The 11,559-nt window shown below is 33.9% G+C and overlaps 1 protein-coding gene across 1 annotated transcript in view; it reads right to left on the bottom strand.

Annotated features, from left to right (window-relative positions):
- Positions 1 to 1,169: 1,169 nt before the first annotated feature.
- Positions 1,170 to 11,559, bottom strand: part of CPSF6 (cleavage and polyadenylation specific factor 6) — a 28,232-nt gene continuing 17,842 nt past the window's right edge. Inside the window, exons 7-10 of the mRNA XM_082498729.1 lie at positions 10,755 to 10,870; positions 10,288 to 10,441; positions 9,078 to 9,269; positions 1,170 to 1,586 (exon numbers count right to left, since the gene is read on the bottom strand). Coding sequence (XP_082354855.1) covers positions 9,083 to 9,269; positions 10,288 to 10,441; positions 10,755 to 10,870 — 457 coding nt within the window. The 3' untranslated portion in view covers positions 1,170 to 1,586; positions 9,078 to 9,082. The remainder of the gene's footprint in view (positions 1,587 to 9,077; positions 9,270 to 10,287; positions 10,442 to 10,754; positions 10,871 to 11,559) is intronic.

The following is an 11,559-nucleotide window of genomic DNA, read 5'->3' as shown; positions in this document are numbered from 1 at the left end:
GAAACCCAAATGGATTTAGGTGCTTTCCTGAACAAGGTAACATTTTAGGTTGGCTGTAAAATCTTCAAAATTGGTAAAAAAAGGAATCAAGAGTTGTCTAAGAGTTGCCTCTTAAAGCCATCTGAGGTCTTGAAACTTAACTTAAAACATTAAATGCAGCTATTTGAATAAGTGAAAACTCCAAGAATAAATCTCTTACATAACGATTTCAATAGACTAAAAGTGAGCCTTTGTGCAAGGCTGCCAGAAACTAAGTTTTTGCAACTTATATGAACTTTCTATTCACCTGCATTTCACATTTAATGAAATTTAAAAGAAATACTTATAATTTGAAATCAACTTCCACTGTGAGCTCCAATTATTTGTTTTTAGGTAAATTTACAAAACCTCATCTGACAGATTTAATTAGTGCCACTTTTTGCTAAGACATTTAAATATTGCCCATCACTGAACAAGGACATACACGTGTACCTTCTCTTTTATATGCATGTGTGAATAAACTCTGAAGTATTAAGAAAATACCAAACGCATAAAGTCTGAAAAATGGGAACATCCGCCTTCTTCTGGCACATTGCTACTATACAACTATGTACAGACGGTTATCCCTTGGGGGTGGAGGGGGAACACACACAAGCACTATTACTATAAAACTGTAAACAACTGCAGAGTTTTGTTTGTTTGTTTTAAAGCTAACCTTTCTACCCCTTATTATGGACAGTTTAAGTTCATATGCACAGTTTAAGTTTATATTAACTGTAGCGTCAAGCAGGACCAATGCTGTATGAGAGAATTTTCAGCATGCTAAAAATCACAGACCTGTGACCACCTCTCTCAAAACAACAGACCACAAAGAACTGCAGTTTTTACAGTTTTATATGTCAATTAGCAAATTCACAAGCCACCTAGGTAAACACTGCTAGAAAGCAAAATAGCATTAAAGGTTTTCTGTAACCACCTATTTTCATATCAAAATTGAATGTGTGAGAGCAACATTAGTATGTTTAACTCACTGAATGCAAGATTAGGTTGAGGCATATGCAAGAACTATTGCGATGTTTTTAAAGACAGCATCAATGTTTTCATTGTAACATTATCTTTAAATATTGCTGAACACAAGACTTTCCCTGAGGTGTAAACATCAAATAACTTGAACAGCTTTACACATCAGCCCCAGTAAACAGTTTATTACAACACTACATCTACTGTAATCAAAGTGGTGCTGTGTACAGACATTATCATATGAACAGTTTAACATGAACAAACTACTATAAAAACAAGCATTTACTTGACTTTTTCCAATTGCTTGCACATTATAATTGCCAAATGTATATAACCAGTAATAAAGTTGCAAAAGCTATAAGGTTTAAATCACACAGGTTTCCCTCAAATAAAACAGTTAAGCAACATAAAAAAGTAAAAGAGCTACTGGTTACCATGTATGCAGATTTGCTTTATTCAGATCTATTCCTGTTCATTTTATCCATGAATCCTTACAGGCTCAGTTCAATCACATGAAGCAAACTGCTGGACAAGCGTCTTTCCTTGAAGAATGTATCTTGTCTTGCACGCTGTTCCTCTTCCTTCAGCTGTAATGTGTCAAAATTTATGATGTAGATTTTGCTAGTCCCCATAATACACAGAAAATTGTTGGCTTATCTATACATACACAAGTCGTGCATCTACTTCACCATAATGTAAACTAACACAAAATACCCAGAAGCAGTAGCTACTTGTTTGTGCACGAAGTTGTTTTCTAATACAATAGTTAAAAATAAAATTAATGTTGTTGTACAAAGTTGAAAGAATATAAATTTCACAGTTGAAGTGTCGAATGATAAAGGAAGAAATAGCTACTGTTCCTGTGACTGATGGAAACATTTATATAGAACACTTCCTACGGTACGCATTCTGCAAGAGCAAACAAACAAGCACGGAAGGTAATTTTGCCATGACTAGATTTTTACATTTTTACCTGCCCACTTACAGAAGTTTTAAGCTGGTTTGACATTTAAGTTAATGCACTGATTGTATAACGAAGTGGATGGCTCACAGCTCAGTAACATTTAGAAGTGCACAGAATCTGATACCAGTACTTCAAAATTTTCAGACTAGTGGCAAGGAAGGATGGGCTTCACATCTAAAAATACACGCTTGCAGTTTAATCACAAGAACCCACTTTTCAAACAATACAATATTGATTTGCACATTTCCTCACTTACTTGCCCTAGGGAAAAAAAAAAAAAAACAAACCAACCAAGCCCTACTTCCTACTCTCATCTACTACGGCAAATAAGGAACCACACCATTGAGAGTTAATTACTGTCAGAGTTCACAAAATACCTGGGATGGTATAATTCCATACACTGGATTTCAGTTGAATTCCATTACAAAACAATTAGCTATCTTCATTTCATTAATAATTCACAATTTCAACATTCAATAATTTCAAAATAGTTTAAATCAAATTGCTCAAAAAACCAATACATTAAATTGTTCATTTGAAAAACAAGACATTTAGAGGAGCAATTTCATGAACGTGCACCAGTACACAGCTGTCAAATATTCTTCTACCAGTATAATAATTTCAAAGCAGCTGGGAAAACAAAGTACTCAATTTTTGTATGAACAATTGACACATTTCTTCCTTTCCTCAAATTGACTGTTAATAATAACCCAGTAGGCTCTATATAACCCAGTAGGCTCTATATACTACAGTATGCACATAATACAAATCCAAAGCAGTGACTGGAATTTCTTTTCTTATTCACAGACTTTGTTCCCAAGTCATGAATGTATCAACCAGTAACTACTTTTGGGGAAGTTTCCTCCCCAGAGCCCCAAATTTTGATAGGTGTTATGTGCTTTTAAAATTAATTAGTAGCAAAGTGACAAAGTGCTGCCTCCACAAGATGTGTTCAGAGTTGCGAGCTAAGTGAGCACAGACAGACAGGCGAAAATCTCAGTTTTTACTGGAGAAAGTTAAGTATATGACAGCTGTGAGACTGCATGTCAGAATTTGCTGCTCTTATCATACAATTGCTGTGGCAATAATTATGGATCTTTATCACTTCTATGGCGACAGTTAACAGATCCAAAGCACCGTGTATATTATTTATAATACTAGCATAAGAAAGCTGCAGTTCCTGGGAATAATTTGCTAGATTTGTAAGGGTACTTATGGAACTACAGGAACTTCAAAGAATGTGCGATAAACTGGACTTAGGATTAATCCTTTTCACTATAGGGCTCTTAAGATGGTCAGCGCCACACTGAACCTTCATTTTAAAAAACATGGCCAACTAAAATCCAAGTATTCTGCCACTATATCTTGGCAAAAGGGAAACCTTTGTGGTTCCAAAAGGAAGAAATAAATCTGTATGGATTATACCTTCATACTCGGCCCTGTTCAGTATTCTACAAGCAAGTAGAATATTGAAGTAAGAAACAACTTTAAAAAAAAAAAATAAATAAATCACTAGTCAGTACTTCTTGGCAATGCTGTTTTCCATCTGCCTCAAGCTATCCATCCCAAGCATGTGTTAGGTTTGTACAATTTAACACCATAGAGCAATCAGTTTCTCAGCATTTCTACTAATAAAACCCAAATTTCAGACTTATCTGTTAAATAGTTATTTTGTGGTTTTAAAGTTAGGGTTTTATGCCAGAGCATTTCACAAATGAAATCCCAGAACTTAAGTGATCAAACATTTTTGTATTTATGCAAGATGCAACTTGAGTATTGTTTTTCACAAAGACACTCTTACAACAAAAACCAGTAGATTTCTTATATATATAAAGCATCTTGCATTAGCAACTGATTTTATTTTTTAATTCCAATTATCCAAATAAGCATATAAAAGCTTTAAACAGCTTTAAGAAGGGTCAAAATTATACATTAGTTTAAAGCTGTATGTGCATACACCCATCAAGTTTAGTTATAGTACTGTAGTATATTTTCAGAGAATGAATTTTAATCTCCCAACTTGTTCACATTTCAGTAAAATGCATGATATACATTTGTCATTATATCCTAATAGCACCTAAGAATTAATTCATGTAATTCTCCTTTATTTTATTCTATACATAAAGAAAAAAAATACACAAAGCAAAAATCCCACATAAAATATCAGCTTGAAAGCCAAAATGTTTTAATTTAACCTACATTCCAGAACATCAAAAACCTCCAAATACTGTGATGTTTTAGCTATAACACAGTGAGAAAGAAGGAATTTCAAGTTCGACTCTATATTTGTTTTTCTCCACATAAGCTGAGGTACATAAGTGATTCTGTCCATCATACGTGTACAAACAGGCTATTTTACCACCACTAGCACCTTCTTCCATTTGTTGCATTTCCCCCCTCTCCTATTATTACTGTACTTACCTGGTATCTTTGTTCAATCTAAGTGTATAATTTAAGATCAACACAAGAACAATTTCCTGATTTTATAAATGATTTTACACGGGATGAAAAAGAACACTCCCAAACTACTTTCCTTCATCATATGTCTTTCTCCTACTATCCCAGCCTGTCTATTCACTAAAAATAACTGATGAACAGAGAGGTGTGTTCAGAAAACTCAACCTTTAGTTTACAAATTAAAAAGTCAATTATTGGCAAGGATCTTTCACATTAATATACGAGGAAGACACAAAAAGGTAGATCAGGCTGCCACAGGAAAACATAAAAATTAAGATATATCTCTCATTTCTCTTGCTTGCTCTCATTTGGGTTTTTTTGTTTGTTTGTTTTTTAAAAAAGAAGTCTTAGTTCTCAAACCACAATGAGCAAAAGGAAAAAATGTAATTTGTTCATTCTTTGGAGACCACTGTACCAAACCAACATTTCCACTTGCAAGTAACTACTTTGTTTCAAATTATATAAAGCCTTAAAGTTTCTTGGGGAACTTTCACAGAGCTCAAATTTGTCAAAACTACTGATTTGACAAACAGAAGCACAGGATGTGGGGAACACAAATATAAGCGTGTCTAAGGACACCTCAGAAGACAACAAAATTACAGCAACGTGTTTGTGGAAAAAACTAGTAAGAGTTATGCATTTGAAAATAAACAATAACATAGTACTTTCAGTTCATTTTTCGAATCATCTTATCACCCTCAAGAAAATGAGAGAAATCACTGAACATTAAGAAACAAACTATATATTTCTGTAAAGCACCAGAGAAGCCTTAAAATAGACTCCAAGAAGCACATAAAACAGTGGCACTGCTTGCCTCTTTTGCTCTATGGTAGATTTCGAATACTGAATCAGACGCACAAAGTATGATTTCTCTGATGAATGCTAGATGCAATAGAATAGTGCCAGCTCCACACGTTCTTCCTCAAAAATACACATTTTAAAAAAAGAGACAGTATGTAAATAATGTTCATAATAGCCTAATACTAATAAGATCTGAAATATTCCTAGACGGCTATATATACCCAGGTCTTGAACAACGCTACCACGAATCACTTAAAATTCTGTTATTAACTAGAAGCTTATGATTAAAATAACTTACAAAAATAGGCATTTTCTTATTAATGTACAAGGTTTCTTAAAAGGCTAATTTCATACTTCACTTGATGTTTAAGTGGTTGCTAACACAGTTACAGGACAGTTCCTACTTATACAAGCAAAAATATGAGTATTACTTAAAACTATCAGTACCATTTCCCCTCCTACTGACACCAAAAAAATTCCAACAATGTTAGTTCTTAGATCACTCCAAAGCTGAAACTATTTCAGAGCCAAGAGCAGTTTTTGAAGAAGCATGTGAGCCTCAGAAATAAATTAGACTTTAAATTATTTTGCTTACAGTGGTTTGAGAGCAAAAAAAAAAAAAAAAAAAAATCAGAGAAAAAACATGAAATATGGAATACAAAGTCTACATACATATCAACTGTTACAATGTTAGTGTGGTTTTGTCTTTGCAATTCAGTCCAAATCCAGTTTAAATAGGAAATAATCAATCAACCCAATAACAAAAACATAAAATGAAAAACTTAACATTCAGCAATTATAGAAATTCAGACAGATTAAGATTGGGACAATGTATCAGCTAGAAATACATCATAGAGTATCAGTTAAACTAAAAAAAAAATATTAATATAATTCTGTCTAAAAAGAGGTCAGGACTCATGCTGATGAAGTTACATTACTATTCTGTTTGTACACATTAATTTTGCTGTTAATCGTTGTAAATATTCTATTGGATTCTTAGTTTTCTTGACAAACACAGGTTAGACATTTGTCTTAAATCCATTGTTCTCGTTTATACCTATAGGCTTTCTACAAGCAAAGGCAAGATGTTTCAAGGAAACATTCAATTTATAGTAATTCTGTAGAATGGATTATCAATGGACATGAAGCCTTACTCAAGTGAAGGCACAGAATCTTGCAAGAATTTAATTATAAATCATGAACTGTACAAACAGAAGTGTAAATACCTGCTATGGTACATCTAAACTTTTTAATAGACTTTTATTGTTATAAACACATTTAGTAAGTTATTCCAATTTAATCCATCTCTATGAATGTAATACAGTACAAACTGAATTTCACTGTATACAAAAATGTTCACAATGGACCTTTAAAATGCTTCTAAACTAGATGTGTAACACTTTTAAAAAAAATGCCAGTACAGTATCACAGTTATGACTATAGGTACACAATAAGAAATATAGGTGCCATTCATAGGGTGCAGGCACAGAGGCAACTTGATGTTATCTGGCAAAACACAGTAATATGGGGAGTAACTCTTTTCAGCACTGCTGATATTTATTAAGTGACTGAGACTGTTAAATCCGTTTATGAATATTAATCAATGTAAAGAACAAAACAAAAAAATGTATGGTAACATACATCTTCGTGAAAATGAAACATACAAACCAGGAGATAACTGTATTTCTTTTTTGTGTGTGTGTATATATATGTATGTAAAACCAAAACTACAATAAAGCCTTTCTCGTTAAGATAACAAGACAAAATGTTTACAACTTCACTTTAAAAAAATACCAAATGCTTTCATTTACATGCAGAATACTAAATTTGTCCTTTAAATCAAGTAGTTAAGACCTATTTTCTTCTTTGCACAAGGGAATCTTACCTATGCAACCCCTCTGAAAGAAGAGAGGGGTCCCAGCACACAACAAAGTTGAAGGAAGTTGCATATATAAATCCCACCTGAACTGAGACTGAAATCACAGTCTCATTTTGAAATTGTGCTTTGGAAATTATAAAATGCAACCTAATGCTACTTGATATGTTTTCTTATGATGACAGGGTAGGGAATCTGTACTTGGCACAGAAGCTCCATATCTACATGTATGACACTAAATACACAAAAATTAAAGCTAGATTAATGAAGTATGCCAAGAGTGAAAAAAGATTATCTTAAACTCCAGGTCATTAACAAGCAAGTATGGCTTGCTCATCTCCACCAGAAGGAAAACACTCTGGAAATGCATTCATCACTCAGCTCAATGGTTACCTCCTATTAATAACAACTATTTGCAAATATCACAAACACTCATTTATCATAAAAGGTAAAAATCCCGTTCAACATGAGAAACTACACTTTTGTTAAATCTGTTATTTTTTTTCTGATATTTTACAGTTAAGAACCAAAGTTGCTATTTTTATGCAATTCCAGAAATATGTCTACCAATCAATTTTTTATGACCAAAAGTGGCTTAAACATATATATAATGCCAACTTTATGTCACCTGCCACATCTCACCTTCCTATTTAAGCCATTGACCCCCCCTTCTCTAGGTCGACTACTACTTTGCACATTCCTATTAGCATATGAACCCAAGACAACATTCCACTTAATACTCAATAGACTACAGCATTTAGTATCAGAAATAGTTCTCTCCCAAAAGAGTCAGTGACACAAAAGCCTGACTGAAAAACTGATGTTTAACTAACTCTGAGGGCAAATTGAAGAAACGGAAGTTGGGCAGACAGGCAAGTCTGCAAGCTTCAATTTTAGTGTGGATGTAGTGGGAAATTCTTCAAAAAAAAGGGAAGACTATCACAGAGAAACTAATAGGCGGAGTTTTTTCCAATTGTCAAATATAGGGAATCATGGGTAGCTTGAATTTGCAATCCTCAAAATGGTACTCTATATAATATGATGAACATTTCTGTGTATTTTAAAGCGCTCAACAGTACACTGAAAAAAGTATTATTTAGCATGCTACTCTGTAGCTATCTAGACATTCGATGCATGCAAGACTGCAGATATATGAAATAAAGGAACACATTAGTTTGTGAACAACCAGAAAAGAAACAATCCTTGTGTTGTACATTTGCTTACTAGTCTTCAGAAAATTACTTTCCTATCAGAGGAGGGAATGAAAAATCAGGGTGGTGGGGAACAACTGATAAGTCTTATGGAAGATAACATCTGAATTTAGCTAGAAGGCAGAAGATACTGACAGGTCACATTTCATATAATAAAGAGCAAAGTCTGGCTATATTTCCTGAATTAGAGTAAAACTCACCAGTAAAAACAACAAAACAAAACACCAAAACAAACCCAAAACACCACCATACTTGTGCAAGGACAGCAACTGTATATTACACGTGTTCCCTAAATTGAAATAATCTACACAGGACATATGAAGGGCTAAATGCTGCAGTTCTTACACAAGTAGATTTTAAAATAAAAAATTAGCATTGTAAAATACAAATAAGAAATATAATCATAGAAGATTATATTAAATTTATGGTTACAAAGAGAGCAGACTTATCAGTCTGCCTTACTGCTTTTTTTAAGAATTGGTTTAATGGCATTTCATAAAAACTGCAAACATTAATACCACCTAAAATTAAAAGGCCAGCATGCAATCTGCAGAAGATAATCACACCAATACTCCCTCCCTCCCAAGACCAGTTACCTGTTGTTACTTACCTATGTTCATGTCAGATGCTGCAAGAAGAAAGTGATTCAGTACATACTGCAGGACCACTTAAACGCAGATATTAATGGTGTAAATAATCCCAAACCTAGAGTAGTTACTTTTAGTAAGCCAGTAACAGTAAAGTTCAAGAAAAGGAAACAAATGCTCACCTTCTTTAACGATGACGATACTCTCTCTCTCTGTCTCGTTCTCTGTCACGATCTCTGTCACGATCACGATGCCTCTCTCTTTCACGGCTTCTTTCCCGATAATAGTCATCGTGACGATCTCTACTGCGTGATTTGTGGCGCCTACTTTTTTCTCGTGACCTACTGTGGTCCCTCTCTCTGGATCGCTCACGTCTTCTAAAAGAAATTACTTCATTACATTTTTCTTCAAAATACAAGTCACCTGCATGCTAATTTTGTATTCCGTTGACGAGCACGAACGTCATCAAAAAAGGATACGACAGAAATATCTGTCCACTGTGATGCAGGTATGTTTTTGTATATAACATGAAAGGTAGCTGGTATAAAAGGTGATGGCTAAGAACTCAGTTACAGATAGTAAGGTACATCCACTTCCTAATCTATCAAGGAAAAGTCAGAAAGTACATACTCAAAATGGAGGACAAGATGGCTGAAATCAGCTAGGGGAATGCATCATACCTCAAACAATCACTGCAACATGGCTACTAATCTGCACACTGAAAGTATGTGCCACAACCAGCTGTCTTCATGTTTTTAATATTCAAGGCTAACTACACTACTACAGTATCCAAATGAACTAGAGCCTCAGTGTTTGGCCTAACTCCGAAATGGGCATTATTTAAATTTTGAAAGAAATAAAATTTTTTATTTGTACTAGGTAGAAGAGTCCATGAATTTCCAATCCACCTACTCTGAATTTTTAGTTTGTATGACAAAGGACAACAAACAAAAGCATTCTGCCCGACCTTCCCCCCCTCCGACTCAAGCGTATTTCTACTGTGACAAATTTGGAGAAAATTACTTTTAAGCAAATTGAAAACTGGCATCAAACATCCTCAACCTTAAATTTTATTAGCAAATTCTAATAAAAATTATACACTGGATATATTAATTGATAAAGGACAATTCTATTTTTGAAGTTGACACATTGCAAGAGTACCATGTAGGAAAGGATACAAAATAAAACTAAGAATTAAACTTAGGCTAGTCTGATCAACTTTGAAAACACAGTTAATTAAAAGGTAGCTAAGTTCTAGAAACCCCTATTTGGTTCTTTTACACATTTCTTGTTTCTTGTGCAACTCAGCAAATAGTTAAGCTGCTTCTCTGTGAACTAGTCCTGCACTACACCTTCCCCTTTATAAGGGCAAATGGAAAAGGAAAGTTTTACCTGGATCCAGAACCATAAGACTTGGACTCAATTCCATGAAGGCAGTCCTGAAGAGAGCTAATAAGTACTTTACAGCGATCATCTGCAGATACTTTGGACTGTTTAATTAAGGAAATTGCAGTTACCAAGGTCTCTATAGCACTTCCATAGTCGCCTGAAAATGATATAAGATCATGATCAGAAAATTATGCAAATTAAAGCAGACTTTTATAGTATTACCATTTCAGGTATCCTCTCTTCAACAGCCATCCACAGATCATTTACTGTAGAACCAAATATTAAAATACTGTCCAGACCAGTACTCAGAATACATTCTCAGAAACTAATTAGAGCACAGTATAAAATCAGTCATAGGTTGTACCTAAATTCAGCCTCCAATTAGGAAAATGTAGCTTCGGGGCTGCAAACTTCTAGAAACTCTTTTCAGTTGGGTAGAATAGCAAACACATTGATCGAGTTTTACTAACCAGCACTGGCATCTGATACAGCTCTCGAAATGGCACTGCTTGAGATCGCCCTATTTCTATTCATGATTTCTTCAAATTCTGCTTCACTTAAAGGTGTCCTCGCAGCATCCATTTCTCTGCAAGCAATAAAACTGGTATTTAAAAGGTTAAGGAAAACTTAAGAAGATATCATTGCAGTTTTAACAATCCAAGTTTGCAACTTATAGCAAAGTGACAAACAGAAAAGAAAGCAGGATCTGGGTTTGGTTTTGTATTTTTTTGTTTTGTTAAGGACCATGTTACAGTATACAATCCTGAAAGCTAAAAAAAAAAAAAAAAGATAAAAACAATTAACACATTGCTGTATAAATACTTATTCTTGTTCATCCCATCTATTTTGAAGATTCAGCAGCACTTAATATTGTGCTTTACAAATATTTATAATTTCCATAAAATCCTTGAAGGTATGTAAGTAGATATTATCCCAATTGAATGGATGTGGAAATACATGTACATAGGCAATGCGACTTTGAGCAAAATTAGAGATAATTTTTATAACAGTACTGAAATTAGAACTATATGATCCTGTTTCCCAGATTTTAACTAAGACCAGAATGCTGTAACTTATGAAAAGCAAACATAGTCTATCATCTTTAAAACACGCAATTTTCTAAATGATACTTCAACATTTTACAGCTAATTTTGTTTTTGTTTTGGTTTGGTTTTTTTTTTTTTTTTTTATTTCTGGTCAAGTTAAAGGTGCTCCAATTTGATCTCCAAACCAGTCACAGTAAGGAGGAAGCAATAAAGCAGAATACTCATACTC

Source organism: Vanellus vanellus (assembly GCF_965231255.1).
Source record: "Vanellus vanellus genome assembly, chromosome: 1".
NCBI lineage: Eukaryota > Metazoa > Chordata > Aves > Charadriiformes > Charadriidae > Vanellus > Vanellus vanellus.
This window is presented reverse-complemented; position numbering and strand designations above follow the sequence as displayed.